We start from the raw sequence: 26,961 nt of genomic DNA on the forward strand, positions 1-26,961 counted from the left end.
AAAGCCCCAAAAAGGCAATAAGATTCAAAGGATTAAACTGATCTGGGATCACATTTAAGGGCCATGTACGTATTCCCTACATGGGATGGCGTGAGGTTGTGTGGGAGATCAAGCAAGAATACATATGATATCTGCAGTGTTAACACAAGCAACAACTTATCAAAAAGAACATCAAGCTTGATTAAGGCATCAGCATGAAAAAGCAGAAACATAATGAAAGATTTATTGTTTTAAAATTATGTGACAAAATAGTATACATTTATTCAAATCTTAATGCGTTAACTGCTCCTACTTCATGTGTTACAGTTGCTCCAACCACACATCCACAAAGTACTGTACAAGTTTCAACCCATTATTCTAAATGAAAAATACAAAGGAATTTCTCGTAGATGCAGACCCAATTCCACACAGTCAAAAAAGCTACCACAGAAGTGGTCACTGCCAATTACGTGAAAATAATAATAATAAAAAAACAAACAAACAAACAAAAAAAAAAACGCCAGAAACATTGGCAGTCAACTCTGAATATGGCAAAACTTTTGAAAAGCTTCAAGACACTTGCAAAGTAATAGGTAGAAAAACGGTCGCTCGTGTGCCGGCGGTGCGTAAACAAGCCAAGCAAAGCGTAGCGAGTGGAGGCAAAGGAGAGGAGCAGGCGGGACGTGCTGGAAGTGGCGGCATCTTCAGCAATACATCTGAAGCCGTCACTCCTGGCAGGGGTTTCCGTGATGACATTTTATGTACAACCGACCCAAAGAATAATAATTAAAAAAAACCAGCGATAAATACATTATCGGACAGGGTAGCATATACGCGCTGTCGTTGGATTAACCTCACCATTCCCTCCATAACTGATCGTTCACATAATTCCAAATGTTTAACATTCCGATTGCTTGTCATGATCATCTTCAAAATATTAAAACAGACACAGCAGTGGAGCAGCAGAAAGGCAAATACGCCACATGATTGGGGGTGGAGGGGGGACGAGCAAGGGGGTGGGAGGGGGGTGGAAGGGGGCTTAGCATAATTATAGGAAACAAATTTGTTAAAACGGTGCAAGATATCCACTCCTTAAATAAATACACAAGGTTGTCTCGTCTGATATAACCCGATTGCAATTCCCAACCCTCACCAACAACCACCAACAACCACCAAATTTTGTTGATGGCAAAGCCTTACTCTGTGCTTCCAACTAAAGTTGTCAAAGTAAAAATGAGGAAAGTTAAGATTAATGTCGACCCCTCATCCTTCCTGCTTTTGAAGTGCACACCTGTGCGTGTACACCGTCATTCATTATGTGTGTTGATGTGTATGTATATATATATATATATATATATATATATATATATATATATATATATATATATATATATATATATATATATATATATATATATATATATATATATATATATATATATATATATATATATATATATATATATATATATATATAAACCACATCTCGGGAGTTCATTTTGTTTGAAGATCTGAGCACTTGGATTTTGGTCAAACTTCGTTATTTTTCATGAGGACCCATCAGGCAACTTGCTTGGTAACAGCCAATGTGCAGGCAAATCATGCAAAGTCTTTTGCCTTATTGTGCTCCAGAAATGCTGGCAGGCAGTGGTTGTGAGGCCTCAAAATGTGCACCGGTGTGATGGAAGGGAGACAGTTCGGAAAAGGAGAGGAGTGTTAGAAAACAGGCTGACCATGTGTGGCTGCAAGCACATGATATGACAAGGAAAGCACGCAGAAGTGTCACCAAGATCAACAGAATTGCAAAGGTCTCTGATTTCGCCCGCAAGACAGTGCTCTGGCAATGCAGCACATCTGGATGAGAGGCGTATGACCACCACTGTCACAAAACTAGTGGGACCCGTGTGAGAGGGGGCAGGGTTTCCTTCTGACGTCTCAGTACTCCAATACCATCGTTTCTATCCAGCAACACACCCATCTTCCTTCCATCACAACATTTGCTGATCCCTTCCCACGACTTCAGCTACTTTGAGAGCTTGCTGATGACCCTGATGAGTGCAGCATTCTCATCCTTCAATCGCTGATTGTCAGCCTTCAGTTCTCCCAGCGTCTGAATGGAGGCAAAGACCACACAGAGAAAAGTGCTCAGAACCTGAAATAACAGCTGATGTGACAATGACGGCGGTGGGCAATCATGCTGTCAAACCACAGCAAGAAGCCACATGGTCAGTATCGGTTAAGCAAAGCAAACACAACACCTCAAATACAAATGATCAGTACCATAAACAATGGGATGCTTCTAATCCACACACCTCATCTTTCTCAAAAGCAAAACGTTTACATGGCAATGGCCTAACATTTGTTGTTGCACATTCTATTCAAAATTTTAATCAATTCGACTTTGATATGCCCCTTCCATGACGTTTTTCATTGAAATTTGCAAATAAATTAATTTAGGTGGTTTTGACTTGCAGGCAAAAGGGATTTCAAACAACCAACCAAGCCCATGGAAGATAAGGAGTGTAGAGGTAAAGGGACGGGGGAGGGGATCGGGGGGGCAGAGTTATGCACCATTTTTGTCATATTCACAAGATAATGGAGAGTAGCGAGTTAAAAAAACTATTCGTTCCCTTTGGAGTGTCGCAAACAACCCAAGAACCTTTCTCCTCTATTATCCCTTCCCCTCCCCCCCCCCCTGCCTCCTCTTCTTCAGACCAAAAACTCATGTTTATCACTTCCATGGTGTTAGTCTGGACTCGAGCAGCAAGATTCAACATGACAAATGGCCATACCTCCATGCACTGAGGCAGAAAAAGCTCACAAATGTCAAGGGTAATTGGAAAAAGTTGAGCTGACACAAAATTACCACTCACACACAATCACACTGAAAAACGGATGCATTGACTTTTTGCTTCAAGGGGTTTTTGAATGTTGGGGATTTGCAAAATACATCAGGGAAGTCTGAAGCAGCGTTGAATCAAAACAAATGGCGAGGCAACTGCTTTCAATCAAAAAAATCACGGTGGGTCACATGCAAAATTGTGAATGCTAGGAAAAGTTACAAATCTGGAGGAGCCAACGAAGAAAAGATTTATCGGAATTACAATTACGGATGATGTTGAGATGACGCAAGCAAAGATGAAACATCAAGGAGTTGAGCCTTGGTGAGAGGAGCGATAGGAGGACATCCATGGTATCTGGGCACGGATGGGGAATGACACCTGAACGAGGTACTGGGGAGGGGGGTGGGGGCGATACCGGGGCAAGGCAGGCACAGAGGAGGGAAAGGGAAGAGATATGACGCCAAAGCGAGGCAGGCACCAGGCGGTGTAGAGGGGAGAGGCAAGTTGAGGTGGATGATGCTTAAGTAAAAGTAGGCACCAAGTAAGACAATGCACATGCAAGGCATGTGAATCATGTGCATGCAGAACCCGAAGGGAATTTGGGCAGGGTGGGGGGGAGGGGTAGGGAGGCATTGATTAAATTAAACAAAATGATAAGGGTATAGGTGAAATAAAATAATGAGCAGTATCAGGGGCAAACAAAAGCAAACAAAGTTTCATTATTATTTTTTTAAGAAGAAAAAAAAAGAAAAGCAAAACTGAAGCCAGCAGATCATCCACCTGCCTTGCTGATAGGAAGACAAAAAGGGAGGAAGTAGAAGAAGCAAGTGGAAGTGGGTCGGGAAGGGGGAAGGGGATGTTGATGGGTGGAATCTACAGGTCTGGGGAGTCTGGGTGCGGCTGCCTGGCCCGATAGGCCGAAAGCCGGGCCACAACCCGGACCAAAGCCTGGTTCTCGACGGTGAGGCGCTCATTGAGACGCTGCAGCGCGCGCACCTGCTTCGCTTCCTCTAGGTTCTGCCCGCAGAGTGGTGGTGCGAGCAGATTTGGGGTGGGAGCAAAAGGCAGAGAAGGGTAAAAGAATATGGGGGGACAGGTAAGAGAGAAGAACGGAGAGACAAGGTGTGAGCATCCGTCACAGAAGAAGGAAACTGGATTATTTGGAAGTTGGAAGTACCAGGAAGCATTATGGGAGGCAAAGAGTTGTGCAGAAAGCAATGGAAATGTTAAAATAACAACAAAAATATACTTCTCCAAAATGGAACGAATCAAACTTTTCAGCAAAGTAGTCACACAATGTGATTGTTCATAAATATAGTGCCATGATCCACTTGGCACAGAATGTGTGTCTGTACGTACGTATATATGTTTGTGTGATATATATATATATATATATATATATATATATATATATATATATATATATATATATATATATATATATATATATATATATATATATATATATATATATATATATATATATATATATATATATAATCTCATCTACATCTTGAACACGAGACAATTTAATACCAACCTTCAGTTCCTCTTCCATCTCAGAGACCTTCCTCTCCAGCGCTCGCTTCTCCTGAAGCAAATCACAACAGGTATCAACTTAAAGGCTGGGATACAAAAACAACCAGGTGATCATATACCATAATGGTTTGTCCATAACACCTCAGATTCCATTTCACCAAGCTGCATTTGTAATTTTAGAGCAGTGTTTATATACATATACATATATATATATATATATATATATATATATATATATATATATATATATATATATATATATATATATATATATATATATATATATATACATACCAATAATCCTTCCTGGATGCTCATGGTATATACATAATGAGAATCGCTTGAGCTACCATAGTTGGCCTTACCCTTTTCTCAGCTTCCAAGAGAGATGTGCGGTCTGCAAAACGTTCTTGCCTCTGTATGGCAGGATAGCAAGTGTTAAAAATGTACATATGCAATGCATTTGGTGCCCCCAGAGTCGTTCTGGAATGTTAATTTCCAAATTGCACTGGATATATCAGTGGAAATTATATCAAACGCTTACAAACTAAAGTACGCAAAAGCTCACAGGAACACCGAGTGGACACATGGTTCATGACCCACCTGAGTGACTCGTTCAAGCTGCACCTTTGCTTCGGCAAGCTGCAGTTGTGTATCCTGTAATTTCTTGCGCAGCTTTTCATTCTCCCCAACTGTCTCTGAAAGTTGCTGTTGCGTTTCCTGGAGCTTTTTGTGCAACTTAACCTTTTCCTCAACAGCATCATCTTGCAACTGACGTAGGCAAAGAGAAGGAAAAATTGAAAAGGCACACAAAACGATCTTTGTAGCCAATTCCCTTCAGCTCCTTCAATTCAGTTAAATATCGACAAACACTTCCTCATGCTTGGTCTTGTCAATTTTCTGACTCGTAACGTCTCACTAATCGTATGCTTTTAATCTCAACTATGACCACAAAAATATATTCCCAGGCAAAAATATTCCCATTCCTTTCCTGTAGTAATTCTCTGTAGTCAGACCTGTTACCAGCTATAATCCATGAGAGTACTACTCTCATATACTATAGTTCTAACTGTAGCATTTTTGCCTGGGATTAAACTGCAAAAGTATTCACCCCCCCTCCCCCACAATCACTCCAAAGTTTTCACACTTTGATGGCACCTGAGCTTATTTCATGATGCTTCCAAATCAAACTTAATATGTAGTGTCTTCACAAACTACTCCAAAGTGATAAAGCTAAAAAATGCAGATAAATGTGAATAAGTCAGACAAACTGAGAAATCAGATGATTCTCATTTGCATAAGTATTCAAATGCTTTGCCTAATTAATCCTAAATCACTTCAGAAGCAAATTATTTGTTTGAAAGGTTACAAAATGAGGGTAATAGGTTTCACCTGTATTTAATCAGTAGTTTAACTTAAAAATTAAGCTCCCCCAACTATCTAAGGAGTTTTAAGGTGCAACTCACTTGGTCAACCAACAAGGCAAACATGAAGACCAAGGAGCTTTCCAAAGAAGACAGACATAAAGTGGTGGAGAAGCACCGTTCAGGAGAGGGTTATAAGAATATTTCAAAATCACTAATTATATCCCTTTGAATATGGTGAAATCCATCAAGAAGTGGAAGACGTATCATACCACCCCAGACTCGACCCAGATCAGGTCGCCCATCCAAACTTAGCAGCCGGGAAAGCAGGAAACTAGTTCAGGATGTCACTGTCAATCCAACAATGACTTTGATGGATCTACAAGGCTCTAAGTTCAAGATGGGGGTCAGTGTTCATCAATCAATAATATCCCATTCCCTTCACAAAGCCTCCATGGACATGTGGCAGGCAATAAAGAAGCCATTGCTGAAAAAGACGCATCTAAAAGTTCATATGGAGTTTGACCACAAAACTTTTCTCCACATGCCTGCAGTATCATTAAGATGCTTTTTCGCAGACACAAAAATTGAACTCTTTTGTCTAAATTAAAAGCATTACATCTGGCACAAGCCTAACACTGCATATCATCCAGTGAACACCATCCATACTGTCAAGCATGATGGTGGCAGCATCATGTTATGGAGCTGCTTTTCATCAGCAGGGACTGGCAAGTTTGTCAGGATAGAAGGGGCATTGGACGGTGCAAAGTACAGGAGAATCCTTGATGAAAACCTGCTTGAGTCAACCATGAATATGAAATTGGGTTGGAGATTTACATTTCAGCAGGACAATGACCCAAAGCACAAAGCTAAAGCCACACTGGAGTGGCTGAATAAGAAGATAATAAATGTTCTTGAGTGGCCCAGTTAAAGTCCTGACTTGAACCCAAATGAAAATTTATGGCGAGACTTGAAGATTTCAGTCCATCGACAATCCCAATCAAACCGCAGAACTCGAGCAATTTTCATGTGAAGAATGGGCAAAGATTTCACCAGCTCAATGTACAAAGCTGGTAGAGACTTATTCACACAAAGACTTGTAGCAGTCATTGCTGCATACGGTACTTCCACCAAGTGCTGACCGAAGGGGCTGAATACTTTTGCCAACAGTGAATTTTGATTTGTACATGTGTTTTGAAGGTATTCCTGACATGTAATCTCCTTCAACTTTAACAGTTGTTTAGTTTGATCGTGTGTGTGTTTGTGTTTGTGTTTGTGTGTGTGTGTGTGTGTGTGTGTGTGTGTGTGTGTGTGTGTGTGTGTGTGTGTGTGTGTGTGTGTGTGTGTGTGTGTGTGTGTGTGTGTGTGTGTGTGTGTGTGTGTGTGTGTGTGTGTGTGTGTGTGTGTGTGTGTCATGGACCAAGTTGTTCAACTTTGTTGTTCTCAGAGTTTTGTTCTGAGGACTCTTTTCAGGATAATCACTGAACCCCGGACTGCCTCCAATTGTAGTTCGTTTGTGGTAATATTCCCAGGGATGGTTTTCAAAACATCAGTGAGGTTCTTCTTTGTTATTCCTGTTGCTGGAATTATCACTGGTGCAATTTCGACAAGCTTCAGCTTCGAAGATCTCTTGATCTCATTTTTGAGGTCCTGGTATTTGGTCGTTTTGTTCATTTCTGCATTATTTAAGCCAAAATCGCTGGGTACTGACATCTCAATTGGCAATGCAGTCTTTTCCTTTTTGTTCCTGAGAAAGATGTCCGGTCGCAAGGCTTTGGTTTCTCTGTTCACGCTTGATGGGTTCATCAGGTCGTTTGTGAGCATGACGTCTTTATTTTCAATGATTGCCCTTCGATCGTGTTTCCATGAGTTTTCTGGAACTAGGATGTTGAAATTTTTGCAGATATGCCAATGAATCACTTTGCATACTTTGTTGTGCCGTTATGTGTGAAGTTGTTCTGATAATAGTTTTTTACATACCGAAAGCAGGTGACTCGTCCTTTCTGTTTCTGTCGTACAGAACCTACACTTGTCAATCTGGCTCAGTCTTGCCATCTTTTTAAATCCATTGGAGCAGTGCCCTTGATCTTGGGCATTTATTATTTGTTCTCCGTCCCAGTTGAGTTAACCTGCTCTTCGCCATTCCAATGAGATTTCTTTGTCGATTCCAACTCGGTCCAATTATTCTTTGTATTTTCCTGCTCTTTTGTCGTTCTCCCAGTTGTTGGTGTACATTTGTTGATGTTTCTTTTTATACATTTTTGTCTTTTTTGCAATTGTTGGGCTGCATTTGTTGCCGTATCTTCTATTCACAACTGTTTTTGGAAATACCTTGCAAGGTGAGTTTGGAATACTTTTTCAGGTTTTGTTGTGTTCATGTTCATTTAAAATTGAATCGGATATTCTGTTGAGCATTTCGCATACTCAGCTAGTCCAACACTCGTCGTTCTGTGCATCTATTTGAGTTCCATCAGGCCACTCCCTCTCATCTGTCTCAGCAGGTACATTCTCAGGATGCACTGGTATTTGTTGAACATTTTGTGGATGGTCAGTAGTTTTCCTGTTTTGATGTCTAACATTGATTTCTGATTGAAGCCAGTTTATTATTGTATATATATATATATATATGTATATATATATATATATATATATATATATATATGTATATGTATATGTATGTATATGTATATATATATATATATATATATATATATATATATATATATATATATATATATATATATATATATATATATATATATATGTATATATATATATATATATATATATATATATATATATATATATATATATATATATATATATATATATGTATATATATATATATATATATATATATATATATATATATATATATATATATATATATGTATATATATATATATATATATATATATATATATATATATATATATATATATATATATGTATATATATATATATATATATATATATATGTATACATATATATGTATATGTATATGTGTATATATATATATATATATATATATATATATATATATATATATATTTATCTATATATATACTGTTACCGTTGTGGAAACTCGCATTACACCATAAAGGGTCCTCAGGTGAGATATGTCAGTAAGTTCATGTGTAGTTTGCCCAAACCCGTTATATAGAGGGAATATATATGTGATCCATTCGGGCTGCGACGCTTCAGTTAGCCTTTTTTCTTTGGCTATTATTAATTTGGTGCAAGAACAACAACGAACATCGCCACAACCAACATCTCACGATCACGCCATTCACGACACGACGCCACCTTCCACAACTACGCTACCACATCTTCGCCACTCTCCATTCAACGAGCACCGGGCGGGCGCGTGAAAGAACAAAAACCAACAACGCCTGTGAGGTTTTCCCACCTAATTTTCCCACCTGATGCTTCCGCCTGAATCCCCCCCACCACACTTGGTGTGAAGGAGAAGGGGTGCGGCAGCTCGCTCCCGATTGGTGGATGCACGGCGTGAGGTGGTCGGAGTGGGGGCACGCCCCCCTTCGAGAGCTTTCTGGAAACGCCTCGAAGGGAGGTGGAGACAGAAATGGGGCGGGGCAACGGGGCAGAGCCGGCCCCTACAAAAGGCGTGGGCGTGGAGAGGCTCGCGTGCGGGGAGGCTGTTGGTTCGTTTAAGCGATTGACAAAAGGCGTGGATGTAAAGGTCGACGAGAACCTCGTTCCCTTTCCTGTTCCCTTGTCCCTGAAGGGGACAAGGTGGAGAGTTGTGGTGATCATCCCTGGTCGGGGGTTCTGTTCGTTCGTCTGAGCTGTCGAGCGGACCACACGAGCGACGCGCGGCATGAGATCGCGGACCACACCGGAGGGACTCGGAGTTTTGGTCGCCAAGGACTCGACGCGCTCAGGGAAGTCGCGACTTCCATTTCTTTTGGGTTTTGTGTAAATGTGTGTGTGGTGCCAGTCTTGAAAAGTAGAACTGTTTAAGTGTTGTAATAATTATATTCGGTTGTAGCTCTGCATTGTGTCCTTGCTTTTATATGTGCATTACTGTATGGCTGTGAATACGTGCTTGTCTGTGTGTGTGTAATAAAGTGTGCTTGTCCAATTGTTCCCCGTCTCGCTGCGTCCTTTCTTTTATTGAATCTCCATCTTGCATCATGAAAGGGATTCGTAGTGGGTTTCAACATCCCGGTAATTAATCGGAACAGTCAAGGCCGACGATAACTCTGCTCGGTTATCCCTGTAATACGGAACGAACCGCTTAAGTGGTTCGTGTCCAGAATCGCCCTGTGGCGTGGTCCCATCCCTCGGCAGATTACCCGTGCGCGTACCATAGGTATATCGACTTTCGGCGATTTACCCCCATCTCGCGCGGGTGGACTGCAAACTGGGTGGTGGTGGGGTTAAACCCCCACCCGTGACTGGCTCCTGGCGGTAGTTCCCGGAGGGTCACAACTGAATTGTCCGTTCCGGTGGGCGAGGCGGCCGCCATTCGAGTCAAGCGGCCGATCGCATGCCGGACGGGCCAGAATTCGCAACAATACATATATACATCTTCTTCTTCTTCTCCTTCTTTTGGCTGCTCACCGTTAGGGGTCGCCACAGTGGATCATCCGTATGATCCGCATAGTGATTTGGCACATATTTTACGCCGGATGCCCTTCCTAACGCAACCCTGGTCGCCTCTGACGACACAGGGATACGGTACACCAATTTTAACCGGGGTATACACCGGCCCAGTACACTGGTACTCATTTCGCCGACCTCGGAAGGATGACAGGCTGAGTCAACCCCCTTGTGTATTAATTCAGTGGCCCAACGGGGCTTGAACTCAGGACCTTTTGGATCCCAAGCCGCTACCCAAACCACTGCGCCAATACCAGGCTTATACAATATATATATATATATATATATATATATATATATATATATATATATATATATATATATATATATATATATATATGTATATATATATATATATATATATACACATAACAACAAGTAATCCATAAGACTTGGCTACATCTTCATCACTTCCGGAATGTATTCCTGTTTATTACCTGTAGGCTGTACCATGAGAAAAAATTGGCTTCATTCATTTACACAATTGGAAAAATAAAAATTACTTCTGGTACGTCACAAAGCAATAGAAAATTGGACTCGACTGGGTCACCAGTTATGAGACTAAACATTTGAATATCAGAAGAAAAAACGAAAAATGAAATTTCTGGAAATGTTGTCTCTGCTGTTTGCTGCAATGACCAATTACAAACTGAAGGAAAAATAAAATAGGTACTGTATACATTTTCGGTGGTTCATTTTGTGTACTACAAATGCACCATAAACTGTGCCTAGTTACTCAATTGACAGAGTTAAGAGGCTTGATTGATTCACTTTGAGCCGGTGAAAAAAAACCCAGCTGAAGATTTGATACCAGCTCAATCAGCCGAGGTGGGGGGGGGGGTCATTTTGTTTAAAGCTACAAGGATAGCTCAGTCGTATGCACACTCGGCTTTGAGTTGTCAGGCCAAGGCTTGAATGATGAACTGGTGATTTATCCTGGAGTTTCGAATGCAGGACGGATGCAATGCGTGTGCCGTCCCTCGGATGGGCGAGTTTTCACTTTTTGATCAAACCTGCAGGGGGCACTGCATCAGCTGCGCTCCCAATCATACAAACCAGTAGCCATGTGCTGCAAACGAATGAATGAATGACAGGCTGAAACTTGTGAATTCCTGAGTATTTAATCATTTATTAATTATTACTTTACCTCAGTTTTTTGTTTCTCTTACGACAAAGTAACCATGTACCGTACTTGAGACCACATTTGTTTAAGGGGGGGTGGTTGGGGGCATGTAACTCAGCATAAATCACTAAGTCAGAGCCATTCGGTACACTCACCAGGCTGCAGAGTGTGAATGACTGTAAAAAATAAAATAAGATAAATATTTTTGCTGACTACGGGGTAACATGTCACCACTAACCCTATCAGGTTTGCATGTTTAGGGTTCCTATTTGTGATCTAATGGCCACAGTGCGAAGGAATTAGATTCAAGTACTACGAGTGAACACGACATGCAGGCATGACAAATTTCAAAAAGAGAAAATACTGGAAAGGAGAAAACCATTGCGGTAAAGGTGGAATCAAGAAACACAAGAATATTGTAACGGATTTTCGAATCCGGTCTGATGAATGCATCCACACATCCAGGTCCTCAGACAGTTATTTCCTTCAATGCATGTCCAGATTAGCCCCGTCCCCTTATCTAATGGGATTTTAAATGTGATGCGTTGAGAAAGGTAAAGGATAGATCCCCTCTCTTATGGGAAGCTTTTTTCTTTACGACAGACACGTTCACACACATTTCTTTCACGAGCTCTGAAGCCCGCCCTCATTTTTCCTTCGCAACATTCTTTCACGCGCTCTGAAGCCCGCTCTCACTTTTTCCTCAGCAATATTCTTTCGCGAGCTCCGACGCCCGCCTTTTTTGAGAGCACATGGGTCGACATGGTAACCGTGCCCCAGTGGGGTGGGGTGAGCTTGGGGCGGACGGCACCCCGTGGAGACGGCCCGGGGATATAAAAACGAGCGAGAGAAAGCGTGAGGGACGTTCTGTGAGGAGAGACGTTCTGAGATATAAAAAGTGAGGAAAAAGCGAAAGAGGGACGTTCTGTGAGGAGAGACGTTCTGAGGAGAAAAAGTCTGAGGAGAAAAAGTCTGAAGAGAAAAAGTCCAGAGAGGAAAAAGCAAAAGGCGAGAGAAGCGACCAAGAAGCGGGTGTCGAACCAGCACCAAAGAGACAATTCGCCCTTCCAGTGCTTCGGCAAGCGAGCATGTGGTGCGTGTGTGGGTGTGTGCAGTGCCGCCAACAAGTGAGGCACGGGTCGATCACCATCCACACCAGGATCTAAACCCATGACGGACGATCTTGGTGCCCTCCAGACGTCGACTGGCGTTCAAGGCTGCCCCGCAAAGCTGGGTGCCGGCGACGGACGTGACACGCACGCGCACGCACGCACGCACACACACTTTCAGGATGTTATCGCTTCACGGACGACTTTCTGGTGAGCGAGACGATTACCCCCCCCCTCCCTCCCCCTGAATGATCTGCTGGGTACCCTTGTCTGTGTTTAGCTGTAAGTAAGTCGACCCTCGATAAGCATCTGCTCTTTGTCTCTTTCCTGGCATTTTGATTGATTTTGCTTTGAAATTCTTTATTTACCTCAGCAAATAAAAAGTTATTTTTTGCTTATTTATTTTATTATTAATAAATTATTTGTCGATTTCCAACCTGTCCGTGTTTGTCCTTTCCCTTCCATTGGTCTTGCATTGTTCGAACCGAGATAGACTGAGAGGTAATTACCACAGATTTGACCAAAAATAGTCGGCACGCACCAGCGGTTAAAACGCCTGGCCGCCCTAATTAAAATCTTCTCAGATAACATTGGTGCTTTGCCGAGGGCGTGCTCCCTGCTCAGGTAACCACGTGACCTCCAGTTAAACGGAAAAATTAGACGGTGGACACTGGGACTCGTGGTTGACTGGGTGGCGTTCGTGGTTCAAAAACCATTCACCGGACCAAAACGTTAATTGTGAGCGGTGGCACCAGGTCCGGCTCTACCGAGGACAACCGGGAATTAATCCCCCGGAGTGACAAGCTGGTGTCTCGGTACCCGTGGCAACAACAATATAAAATCCACAAATTTAACAGGTTTGGGGCATTAATGATAAAAAAAATAAATCAAGGGAACAAGTGTGAGAGGGGGCTTTCCACCATCATTATATTAACCAAGGTCTCATTTGACAGGAATATTTTAGTTATATGCAATTTAAATCAATTCAATCCATGATGATTGCCTGTCATGGACATCTGACAAAGAGAACAATATGAGGGGGGGAGGGGCAGAAGGAAGGTGGCAAGAAGCTTTTGAAGAACAAGGTTATTTAGAATGATGTTCTACACGAGCTGCATTCACATCCTGAATGATTATATACTGAAGCCATACACAAACCTCCACTTCGATAGAACAAGGTGCATGTCCAAAGCTGAAGAAAACCTTGGAAAGTAATTATCATCTTTTGATATATCTTAATAAACGTGCCAAAGCACAAATATAATAATAAATTTACAGGAAACCAGACAGAATATGTATATATGTGAAAATTACATGCCCAGACAAGGAATTAAACCCAGGTCCTCTGGTGAAGTGTGTCAGTGCTCTGCCATCTGAGCTATTTGGGCTACCCACTGGATGAGCACGCAATTCTCCCACATTTTGAGATGCCACTCTCTTTCACTCGCTGCTCTCCATTTGCCCACACAGGTGTAGCAACCCTGACAGGCCGTCACTGCTCCTATGATGGGCACGGAAGCCTATGATCCTTTCGACATGACATGGAAGCTTCATTCCACCGGTGCTTCCTCCTCGGTTCAACAGCTCCATGAAATAGCCTTCCCATATCTTCAAATACTGGCCCCCTCTTCGTCACTAGCCTACCGCCACCATCCTTAATCACCACCACCACCCCCCTTTCATTTCCTTACTATCATCCCCGTCGCAAACCAACTTATCGATCTTCTGCCCACCATCCTCTTCCAACTTGTTATACCCATCCTCTTCCATATCATTCCTTGCCTTATCAACAGCTCTCCTTACTGCTTTCTTCTTTTGCATACATTTGTCCCCCAATACCTTTTTTCCCCTCGATCCACTCTAACTTCTTCCAAACTACCTCCTTTTCACCAACTGCCTTCGCTACTTCCTCCTTCCACCATGCCTGTTTTATACTTTGAGGTGATGTACTCTTTCCTGATGTCCTTCCCCACAAACTTCTGCAATTCCCCCAAACACCTCTCTGTACTTCTTCCACTACCACTCCAAACCTTTGGCTTCTTTTCTGAGGCTTCTTCACTAAATACCTGGCCCTCATCCTTTCCTTGTACTCTATGGCAACATTGTTCCTACACTTCTCCGACCTCATCATCTTCTGATCCCTGCTTTTTTTCTTCATGCATACAACAAAGACCACAGTCTTGTGATCGGTGGAGACATGATCTCCCATTACCTCTTTACAATCCTTAATCCTCCACAACTGTTGCTTCCTCAATACCATCAAATCAAACTCCATTCTATGATGTCCTCTCCTGTAATGAATTTTGTGAATGTCCCACTTCTGAAAAAATGAATCAGCTATGGCCATCCTCGCAACTAGCTCCACCAGCTCTCGGCCCTCTCTATTCCTCGTTCATCACCAAATTTACCAACAGCAAGTCACTCGTCTTATCTCCTGAAAGCCTGAGCTGATGTGAAAGCCAGAAGAGCCTGGATCTATGCTGGTTGAGTAATGGCCATATCTTGAATTATGGACGATGCAATTTTGAGTTCTTCCCATTGTCCAAATAACCAGAGTTTCAGATAATGCTGCGAGAAGCAATATACTTGAACAAGAAAATGAGAAAGGAGGGCAGGGGGCGATAGTTGAAATTTAAGTTGAGAAATGCAATAGCATTGTGTCAGTAAAACAAGTTATATCACAGTATTAAATCACAGCAGTTGAAGCTGGAACACCGATACACACCTTGTTGTATTTGGAATCGCCCTTATCACCCAGGCGGCCAGATAAAGCTGTTCTGCGACTTAGCTCACTGTTCTGGCTTTCAATGCGGCCCATACGTTTTGTGTACCGATCCCTGTAATTGTCCGAGAAGCCTGTACTTGTATTCGCAGTGTTGTACCTGTACAAAACAAAAGTACTGATTGTACATTCACGACACAGAGCCATTCATCTCAGCTGTAACCTGCTACCATACATTATAGCTCTAAGTTTTAAAACACCTTTTAATCTGCTTAAATGCATGATGAACTGCAATGTTTCAACACAAGGAAGGAAGCAGGTTACAGTTTAAAGGAACAGCACAGGAAGCGGATATGCATGGCAAGGATTAGCACATGGCAGGACATAACCACTAAGCAATGCTTCTCGGCTTTCACTAAAGTTACACATTTGGGAAGAAAGTTTCATTTCTCCAATCATCCATTCAAATCTCCAGCTTCAACAAATCAAGCATATTGAAACATTTTAAAGAGCCGTAAACTCAAATTTATGAAGTATCCCTTTCCACTTTTTCCAAATTCTAGTCCAAGTCATCTACCTACTTTGGGTCATGTAACTATAAGCAGAAGGAAGATGGGTTGAGGAAAATAAAACAACAGCATAACGGGAAAGATTTGGGGTGGGGGGAGATGGGGAGAGAAAGGGAGGGGAAGAGAAATTACAGAGGGTGTGGATTTGGGACAAAAAGTGAGTGAGATGGGATTAAAACAATGGAGATGTAAAGAAAAGGTGAAGGAGGAAATATGTAATTTAACATCTGCTCTTTTAGCACACATCGGTATAAGGCCTACCGTATCCTGATCAACCAATTATAATGGGTAAAAACAGAAGGAAGAATTTTGAAATGTTCAGAGAATTTGAAGTGTAAAGTTTGGAGAAACGATGGTCGAATTTGTTATGAGGGTTAGCAGCCCATAACAGTACAATAAAGGTAACATAGCAAGTAGTCAGCAATGCTACCAAATGTCAAAGGACACAATGTACCAAAAGCACCACATGAGTACAATATGTCTTGAGTAGATCGAATGATTGATTGCGCACACAAAGCAACAGGATTAGTTTGCGGAGGTATTAAAAAAACAACAACTTGGTAGTTGCACAAGGATGGAGCTTTGTGCTTTGAAGCAAAGGGCCCATGAAACCAACACCACTCGGCTGGTTTCCTGGCCCATCTACTTACACCCCGTACCCCAGGATGCCTGGCCAATTGGACCTACCCGAAGCCGTACAAATACACTTAAGAAGAGGGCCAAAAAAGAAGGCATGAACATAGACAGCACATTTTTCAGTCAAAGTTTATACCGGAAATTTATGCAAGTTCAACATTCACACATACAGTAATACCTCGACATCTGCTGTTTCTCAACACGCTTGTTCCTGTTTTATGCTCCCTATACAGAATCAATCAACCTCCCTAATCTGCACACTGGCTTCAGACATATAAAATGTTTTCCACACCGGTGTTTAACAACAACCGGTCCAGATATTCTCCACTCCATGCACTTCCTTGAAAGTCTGTAAGAGCTTTAATTATATTTCACTTACTCAGTGAGGTGACAATCCTTTATACTTCCATTTCATTTGTGCCTGAAAGTTCGAAATGTTGCAGCCCAAGAAAATTAAACAAAGCATTTGCCTTCAAATGAAATTTGACATTTTGAAAAGTGAAAGAGTTCTGGAAGGGGCACAACAACATATTAAATGCAATCAAGAAGATCGACGAGTCTTGGAAGGAAGTTATGTCTGCAAACCTCAATGGTGTGTGGAGGAAACTCTGGCCTGATTGTGTGCCTCGCTCCCAAGGGAGGATTCAAGAGGCGGAGATTCAAGATGTTATTGAAAATGTTGTTGAAATGGGGAGACTGCTGAGATTTGAGGAACTTGAGAAGGAGGATGTTGAGGGATTGCTCAAATCCCATGGAGAGGAGTTCTCCGATGAAGACTCAATGCCCCTCGGACAGCCAATTGCTGCTGAAGATTCATCTGGGACCGTCAAAAAAGTGCCCTCAAAAGCTTTGTCGACCAAAAGGCTTTCAGAGATCTTCCAACACATCAATGTGGCGATAGACATTATGCAAGAAGATGACCCAAATGTGGAAAGGAGCCTCAATGTTGCAAGGGTCTTCAGTCAGGGAATGCAGTGCGACAGGGAACTTTATGAAGAAGAAAAGTAGAAATTTTTTTTTAAAGGCTGCGAGGCAACTCTCCCTTGATCAATTCTTCAAGACTTGTCAGCCGAAGCCTGAGAAGATTCCTGATCAAGATCAGCAATCATAAGGTACACCCGACAGCTCTGTTCCTTGCCAGGATTCAGATTCAGATTTTGGTTTGTGGTAATAATGGTTCCAGTTGCAATGTGATTTGTAAATGTTTTTTTTGTTATTGCGAAGCAAATTCACAAATAATTGCACTTGTTAATTTTCATTTTACTGTCCAGTACTGAACTGCATACACTTTGAATAATCATTACAACTGCTATTTGTTCATTAATAAGCACAACTTTATCTTCAGAATGCTTATTTTAAAAAAAAATGCTGCTTTTTCACATCCTTCAGGATTTTATCTCCTATTCATAACACTATTCTTATGGAAAAACTTGTTTTGCAACAAGCCGATTCACGATACACTCGGTTTTTCAGGAACGCATCTTGAGCGTATGGTGAGGTATTACTGTACTTCGGAAAAGTTTACAAATAAGAACAAAATGTAAAAAAAACAAACAAAAAAAAAAACACGTACCTTGAAGATATTCCACCCTGAGGAAAGAGAAGAAAACAAAAGTCATGTTGCAAATGTGGCAAAGTCCAAAAACAAAATTACTTGCAAGAATATCGTAAACAAAACAAAGCACAAACCAAGTTGGCCAAAAATAGTATATAAGGGTTCCTTTGCAGCCCCAATAACTAAACATGATTCCAAGGACAAATGTAATCACAAACAGCTCAACACAACCAGGATCAGCCTGTTTAGTGTTTCCATCTGAGCATGTGTGCTGGAATCGCAAATTCAAATCACATTTTTTGTTTTGATTTGTCAATAGTTTCCTAATATCATGTGTTGCAGGTAAACGTGCAGTAATATGCCCTATTGTCCTCTTCCTACGTGCAATATTGGTCACTCAAGGAGCCTTTGGTCACCGCAGAATAAAACAAACAAAGAAACAAAAGAAAGTGTTTGCAATGTGTTTGAATATCAACCAGAAATATTGCAATAGAGCAAAGCAGAAATCAATCATGCCGTTAAACCTTGGGTTGGAACTCTCACTAAAGAGTTTTAACTGATCCCTGGACCACATTTGTGCAAAATATGCTGCATTTGTGAGCAAACGATCTGACGGGCTGGTGAAGCAAATCTAATTATCAAGTGTGTTGCCACCTTTTGTGCCCGACAGCTCACAGCACACCAAGGACGATGAAAGAACATTTCATATAAAGTCGCTTAAATTTTTACCTTGGAAGAAACATCACATGAGCAGGAAGGTCAAAACCCATCGAAAACGTGAATGTTATTTTAACTTGGTGATGTTGGAACGAGGAACATTTGTAGAGATGAGAATCTATAATTCCAAACATGTTTGAAGATCGAGTAAGGTTAATTACTTTTAACGCACTTAAAACGAAAACGTTTTCTTCCCAAAAGTAAACCAAGTAAATCCATTAGGTGACTCACTTGAACAGATGAACCCGTAGCTATGACAACTGGTAATATGTAACAGATTATCTTGTTAAAAACGTAAAGTTCGAAGATAGACCACTTAAATTTGAGCATACCATCTCGCAGTTATCTTGCAAACTCACATAGATGATGTTACATTGAAGGGGTGGGAGAAGGAGGAATGATGAATATCTCAGAATAGAGAATGGTGGACTCATCTCTTGTTGACTGCATTACTCTCGTAATCAGCAATAAACAGTTACACCTTTCACCGTTTTCTATTCTTTGGAGGACGCACGCAAGCACATGCACACTTCCTGGAGCATGTTGTTGAATGGTAGGCAACATGTTGCTGTAAGATCTCAATGTACTGATCTGCCATGAATACGGATCAAGTTGGTGTGAAAGGTTTCAGCAATACCACCCCACATCATGACGCTTCCACGTCCAAAATGTTCAGCTTCCTGGACACAGACTGGGGCATATCGCCGATTGCATATCCTGTAGACGCCATGCACTGCCATTGTGCCTTTCAAGGAGAAGCCTTGATTTGTCAATGAATATAACACTTTCCATTACCTCTGTGTCCATCGGATGTGAGGATTTGACCACTGCAAGCATGCTTGGATGTGTGTCGCAGTGTATTTGACGCAGAACGTGACAACGAGAACGGATCCCTGCATCATGGAGATACCTCAAAACGGTGTTGACACTTTTTCTGCGAGGTCCAGGGCACATGCTTGCAGTACTTTGTGCAGTTTGAACTGATAGTGTCGATGGATCATGCAAATGTATCGGTCAAGAAGTGTTGGTCGTTATCCTGGAACATCCACTACTTGGCATCTCTTGGAAATCCAGTGGCTTGATAACATATTCTGAGGTCATAAACAGTTCCTCTCCTCAGATTAAAGAGCCTTGCAACATTGCTAATGGAAGATGCTGCTTGAACGTGTCTAATGATTTGATTCTTCTCATTTTCTGACAGACGTGGCATTGTGAGGGATTGTTGAAGAATATAATCAGTATGCCTCTTGGATGATTCACACGCTGGTGTTACGAAAAGATGGTTTCAAATTTACTCAGAATGCTTTGTGTCACCTCTAAACATCTAAGGGTACATGGCTTACATGTGCTGAACGATTCCACAAGAAAATTACGGTATGTGCAAAACTTGCAATTTGTTAGGGTTCTGCACATCCCACGTGTCAAAAAGGCACTTGGCATTAACGCTGGAACACTCCTTGAACAGTTACGTTATCAATGCTAAATGTTTTTTTGTTTTTTTTTCAATGGCAGAGAGTGTGCGTGCTTGCATGTGTTGTTGGTTGTCATCACCATATGTGGGTTTCAGAAGGTGGAACGGGGCCCTCTCAAGTCTCGAGGTGTGTGTGTGTGTGTGTGTGTGTGTGTGTGTGTGTGTGTGTGTGTGTGTGTGTGTGTGTGTGTGTGTGTGTGTGTGTGTGTGTGTGTGTGTGTGTGTGTGTGTGTGTGTGTGTGTGTGTGTGCCATGGAAAATAATACTTTGGTAGCTGGCACTTTCATTACGTCTTGCTGTCATACGCTAGTGCTCTTGTGACTCACGAGACAATGCTCGAAAATATAAAGCCGAGGGAATTGATGACTTTATAGCCATATGGTAGAAATAAAAGTTTTCCATTGCACAGACTAGACCAGAGGGTGACCTTTATCTCTTTACCGTTTCGTTTCTGGGTATTGTTCTTCCTTCTTTGACAAGTCTGTGGTTCTGCCATCCAGAGTTTCGATTACATTTTATTTCTTCAAAATGAATAAATAAAACGTCTTCCCAAGCCTTCAAACTGTCCAGCTTTTATCACTTCTTACTGTCCCATATCCATGCGTGTGCTGTGCATTAGGTCTTCCCATCCTGTCCAAGGGTCATGAAAGAACTTGTAGTTGTATCAACACGCAGGATAATGACATTAGGAAACATCAGTGTTCTTAAACATTAATAATGAGGAATTAGGAGACAATAAAAACATCAAAACTGAACATGGGATTTCAACCTTGGATCTCTAACATCACAAGAGCATTGATGGGAGCACCAAACAGGCCAACACAAAGAAAAATGTTTAAAATTTGACCTGTTTTAGAAAATGGAACGCCAAAAAAAGAAACGTAATCATAATTGTCCGATTTCCCTCTTGCCAAGTAAAGAGCTCTGTTGCCAGATATATTCCTCATTAGACGTAGCTGACATCATGCCAATGGCATGGATGGACACAGCCTTCCTGTGATCAATGCCAGTTTGGGCCCTTTTGCTTTTGGCGGCATTGTGCTTCGTGGAAATCTGTCAGTTCGGCCTTTTTGACCTCGCATTGGGACGATGACATTTTACCATTCAACCAGATGTCAGGCATCTGTGGCCTAGTTTTGACTCCCAGCATAATTTGACTGTTCACCTGCCTCTTACATTTTTTGCTCTCGTTTTTCACAGTCCCTGCCCCCCTTTGGCCCTCAACTCCTTCCCAAAGCCTCTCCTCTCCTACCCAGCCATTTCAAGGACAAGTATTCATTTAATTATATTCTCATCAACCTTTACAAATTCACCCTCGACATACATCTGCATGCCTTTGGAGCCTTTTCTCCCATATCCCCCATATCCCATATCCCATTACCACCTGTGGAGCAACCCAACCCTTTCCTCCAACATGTAAAGAAGGCAGCAGCTTACTTCTCTCTCTCTCCCTCTCTCGGTTTCTCTTTACTTATTCGGATTTCTTTCGACTCCAATGCAGTATTTGGTCTTCAGTTTCATTATGTTTGTACCATATCATGATGCTGTGTGGACTGTGCTTCCCCGCTGACGGACCTATGGTAGCTTGTACCTGTTGCTGCATTAGAGCCTGGGAAGTAACTGCTGAAATCTATCTGTCCAGGTTCATTCCTACATCTTCGTTATTTTTTCCTTTCACAGTTCTTTCTATTTTTTCACATTTCTGTTTATTCATTTTAATTCTTGCCTTTTCTTTTTATTTTATCTCTTTTACTCGATCTATCTCTCCAAGGAGAAGTGAATTCTTGCAGAAATTTTTCTGTAAGGTTCACTTGGCTGCACCTGGATGGGTTTGATGATAATGGAGTAGTGGCTGAAACGCGAATCCTATCCAGGTTCCTCCTGATGACTCCAGATTTGCTCTTTACTGCTACCAGTGCCTTCGGACAACTCCAATGCAGTATTTGGTCTTCCATTTGTTTACCTTGCAGCTCCCCTTGATCTTTTTTATACTTGATAAATGTGCCTAAGTATTCATGTAGTAATGCAAACAGCACTGCTTCTAAAGTGGGATGCTTCATACCCCAATAAGCTCTTCTGAAAGCTCTTTCATGAGCCTTAAACAGGTATTTTCATCAAGAACGGTTCCCTCCAAACTATGAAGGTACATTAGTGTCACAATACATTCATCGTACGTACTAATTCCTTAGGATTGTAATTATACCATTGAGGTTGGCACGATCACTCGGATTATATCATAATGAAGCATGCCCCTTTAGAAGCATAGTTTCAACTGTTGTGAATGGTAACAGACGGGACACCCAGTTTAACGTAATCCGAGGGACAGCAACACACATTGTTGAATCACCCTGCCTGCGAAACACCGAGATGACAGTTTATAGCTGGGTCGGGATTTGATTTGAGCGAGACAAATTTGAGCGAGACAAATTTGAGCGAGACAAGTCCGAGGTCTGTGCGCGTACCTCGAGGCCATCATTCCAGCCCACTATCAAACTCATTTCTCCAGATTTTAACTCAACCCAAAGCAGCGAAGTAAATAATACACTTAGAATTCAGAATTATTTTCATTAAATGAATTTCAAAAAGATGAATCTTCAAAGTGGAGAAAATGAAATGCTACATAGATGTTGCCCTGTCACGCAGTAACGCCGGTACAATCATGACTGCATTCTGAATTTTAGACCATCTTCGGGATAACAGCGTTCAACCTTTGCGTTCTATCCATCACAAATGAAAAATAAATAAATAACAGCACATGGGGAAAGCTGTGTCATGAGCCTCACATTATTTCGCACCATCAACCATGAAAAAGGATGTGAGGAGAAGGCCATACACGAAGGTACTCTTACAAAGTTGGACATACTGTTGTGGGGCCGAGTTTCGGTGGCGACCACAACCGCTAGGTGGAGCAGTAGAGTCAGCTCCACTGAACACCCGGAATTTATAGGTCGTCACCCCGGATAACTCCGGAGCCGACGGGTCCCTTATCGGACCGAAGATCGCCAATAGGTCGACCGCGTGGGGTAGGGTCGATTGCCAATTTCAATTTACCTAAATACCCACGTCGTCCAAACTACCGGGGAAATTCACCCTTGGCAGGATCTGCGCGATCCGTGCCGTTACTGAGCCAGATCCAAGCCATACCCCGAGCGGGGAGTACCAGAATCCTGCCAGGCCGATTGCACGATTTCGGCAGCAATGAGGCCTCCTAGTTCCCGTTCGCAGCATGGCAAAACAATGACAGAAAGGACAAGGATGAGCTGGGACATTCAACAATAGGGGTATTTATTTTACAAAGGGGGGAAAGAGGGGAGCACGTAAGGGCAGAGTTATCACGACAAAGAAATGTGAATAATATACAACAAAAACACTGAACAGTTCTACTTACAGATGGGCCCACACACAGACACACACCCAAAAAAGAAATGGACTCGCCGGATCTTTATTCGGCTCTCCAACCGAGGAGGATAGTTCGGCTGGGAGTCAGGACGGCTGGCTACCTGGCCACGAGCGCGCGGCTGGTTGTCCACCCCTTCCCGGAACTCAGGTCGCCAAAGGACGGACCAGGGCAGCCGAATCCAGTGGAGGCGAGACAAGGTGATCTCCCCCGATGAAACTTGATCGTTCGCTGCAACGTGCCGGACGAGACACCCTCGAAGCGCGGGATGCAGTCCGCCGCAAACCCAGGCAAAGACGCGCACTCGAGCAGACTCAGGACGCAAAACTCGAGCAGACTCGACGCAAATTCTCCTCACGCTTGTCCCGACAACCACTATTTTTCTTCAGGAGGGAGGGGCCTCTTCTCCTGGCCAATCACCTACTGATTGGTCGGACCCATCGCGCGATTCCCCTGGCCGTCTCCCATTGGACAGGCCCACGGTAGGCGGGGAAACTCCAACCCTTCTGGGCGGAGTTCCAATCGGAGGCGTTTGTGGCTCCACCCACCTCCTCACCTTCGGCCATGTGCGTAATGGCGATGGCGCCGAGTCGGAAACAGGGCGGGTGAGACGCCTGGTCCTTGCTGATTGCCAAAGAGGGACGCCATGCCTATGTTAGACTCCGCCCACGCGCGTGCTTGCTGGCGAGCGCGCGAAGAATGCCGCGAGCAGAGTGTTGTTGTGTGAGAGCGAAGATGGCATTGTTGTAAGCGTAAGGGATGTAAAAAAAAAATCCTATCTATAAAAGAACCCACAGCGCACATACACTTAATTCCCATTAGACACAGGGGATGGATTCTAACTATACACATATACTTAACGAAATAACTGAGCTACGGGGACTCTGGCTGTTGTGTGCGATGGGTTCCAGATTCGTAACAATACAACTGCCTTGCATTTATAAGAGGAAGTATTACCTCGACAAACTATTCATTACAAGTACAAAAACTTACCCCCGTGTGGGGGTGACGGTCATCTCTATAATGTTTTTTTACTATCATAACCGATGAACCGTTGCCAGATATCTCCTAAAATGACAGACTCGATAGGTTTTGAAAATGGCGACTTTCACAACTTTCGTGACCTCGTGACCTTGACCCTGACCTCGAATCCGGGGAAAAATATGTCGTTGGGTATCACTCATCGACTTCCACCCACAAATCAAATTCCATCAAGATCGGAAGTAAAAAGTTTTCTTTGTACCGGGAGGTGTTTTTGACCATCTTCCAGGTTACGTGGCGGCCAAACGGGACGGAAATTCAAAAATCTGTCTGGTTAGATACAAGATATTTTTTACTCTCATAATCAATAAACAGTTGCCGAATATCTTGTAGAATGGCAGACGAGATAGGTTTTGAAAATGGCGATTTTTATAACTTACGTGACCTCGTGACCTTGACCCTGACCTTGAACCCGGACAAAAGTTATATCGTTGTGCAACACTCATCGACCTCTACCCACATACTAAGTTTCATCAAGATCGGAAAGAAAAATTGTTGACGGACGGACATTTGGTCGGGCTTTATTTGGTCATCTCGGTAGAGATGACCTAAAAAGGAGATTTAAATTGTTATTTACATTCTGCAGGAGACCCATAAAACTTCAGCAATGTACTGTGGCACTTAACAGAGCAATTCCACAGCATCATGGCTTACCCATTCGCCTCTGAGCTGTCCAGCCTGGGTTTGAATTTTGGCCCAGATATAAACCGTCATCCTGGTATCTCACTGCCAGGGCAAGGAATCGATACATGTGCTGTTCCAAGGACAGACGTTAAACTGGGTGTCCCATCTGCCGGCCTTAGTTTGTGGAGGATGTTAAAGATCTCACGGTGTCCTTCATGAAGAACAGACCTGAGAGATATCATCGGCATCTCAAATTAAATTACAAAATCCTGCTCTAACCTACAGGGGGCACTGCATCAGTGGCACAGCCACTCTCACAGAAATCATGAAAACCAGCAGTTGTGTGCTGCATGCGAAATTATGATGACTGCTTACCACCCCCACTTCACCCTCCCCACCAATCACTCCCCAACCCCCAAAGATTGTTCTTTGTTCACAGGCAGATATGGCAAAGCAAAGGAATGAGAACGCGGTGGGGGTGGGAGGGGGGAATATGGCATTGGAGGGGAAGAAACCAGCAAGTAAGAGGGAGGATATTTTAAGTCGGATTAATATGGGTAAAAAAAGAAAAAAAATATATATCACAGGTCGGGATGGGATGGGTGCAGCATAGGCTGTTGGTGCACAATCAACTTCAACCGCTGGAGGGAAGTGTAACCGAATAGACTCAGGAGGACAGTTCCACAAAGAAGGAAAGAAGAGTGGAGACGATATGAAACATTCACCATTTTGACAGGAAAAGGGTGTGTACACATGACCGTGCATTTATAAATGATACCAAGGATGCATCACTTCAAATGACAACCTCATGAAGAGCAATGGGCAATTACAAAACAAAAAAAAAACATTTCACTCCATCATAGAACAGCTGAAAGACTCAACAAAACACCATGCAAAACAGGACATCGGATCACATTAATCCATGGAAGAAAATAAAACGTAATAATATCAACAAACGAAGCGCCGTGGCAAATATTCTTGACCAGCTGACGACATGCCTCAGTATCACCCACGTTCCAAATAGCGAGCAAGATTCATCGCATGTTCCATCTAATTACTGCATCTCGGGTAAAGTCTGCCGTCACACGACGTCTCACTGCCGTGGCAGGCTGGCATCGGTCCTATTGATATTCCATGTTGGCACACACATCCACGATGGTTTCATTTGAAAAAAGCCACTGTGCATGGTCACATTGACAGAATAATTACATGGACCGGTGTACTTGTCCAAAAAAACTCCCCTGGGTATTTGTTTGACGCGTTTATGACAAAAGAACACAATATTGACTGCGCAATACAAGTCAACGTGCCACTCACAGTACCATCATCACGGTATGTTGAGCATCCTGTGGGAACTTGTGTGACGTTTGACCTTCGTTCAGATAAAAGATGGTCATCAGACCATTCGGATGTTGCGACCAGAAGAAGTTCGGAGGGGGACACCATTCTCCAAATTATCAGCAAAGAGAAAGCTTTTTATTTTCCATAAAACCAACTCAAAGTGACACGTACATGGACAAATTAGCAAGCTTTGTTGAAATTGAGCCATTTTAAAATGGAAAGAGTCAATCAATTCCAAACAACTGGCACAGCCTGAGGCCAGTCACAACTGGGTTTCCCAACATGCTCCAAAATCATTTCCCAA

General features: G+C 42.5%; 1 protein-coding gene across 15 annotated transcripts in view; it reads right to left on the minus strand.

Moving 5' to 3' along the window:
• Positions 1-207: 207 nt before the first annotated feature.
• PPP1R12A (protein phosphatase 1 regulatory subunit 12A) overlaps positions 208-26,961 on the minus strand; it is a 269,267-nt gene continuing 242,513 nt past the window's right edge. For 12 of the 15 annotated variants that reach the window (XM_085889079.1, XM_085889132.1, XM_085889175.1 and 9 more), the window contains 8 exons: positions 18,085-18,101; positions 16,526-16,558; positions 15,310-15,466; positions 4,965-5,132; positions 4,727-4,777; positions 4,363-4,413; positions 3,819-3,839; positions 208-2,089 (listed from right to left, as the gene is read on the minus strand). In XM_085889079.1, coding sequence (XP_085745205.1) covers positions 2,003-2,089; positions 3,819-3,839; positions 4,363-4,413; positions 4,727-4,777; positions 4,965-5,132; positions 15,310-15,466; positions 16,526-16,558; positions 18,085-18,101 — 585 coding nt within the window. In that variant the 3' untranslated portion in view covers positions 208-2,002. The remainder of the gene's footprint in view (positions 2,090-3,818; positions 3,840-4,362; positions 4,414-4,726; positions 4,778-4,964; positions 5,133-15,309; positions 15,467-16,525; positions 16,559-18,084; positions 18,102-26,961) is intronic. The other 3 variants (XM_085889142.1, XM_085889112.1, XM_085889085.1) reach the window with 2 other exon arrangements.

This window comes from Eptatretus burgeri, chromosome 1 (assembly GCF_056783735.1).
Source record: "Eptatretus burgeri isolate ZD-2024b chromosome 1, Ebu_testis_v1, whole genome shotgun sequence".
Classification (NCBI taxonomy): Eukaryota; Metazoa; Chordata; class Myxini; order Myxiniformes; family Myxinidae; genus Eptatretus; species Eptatretus burgeri.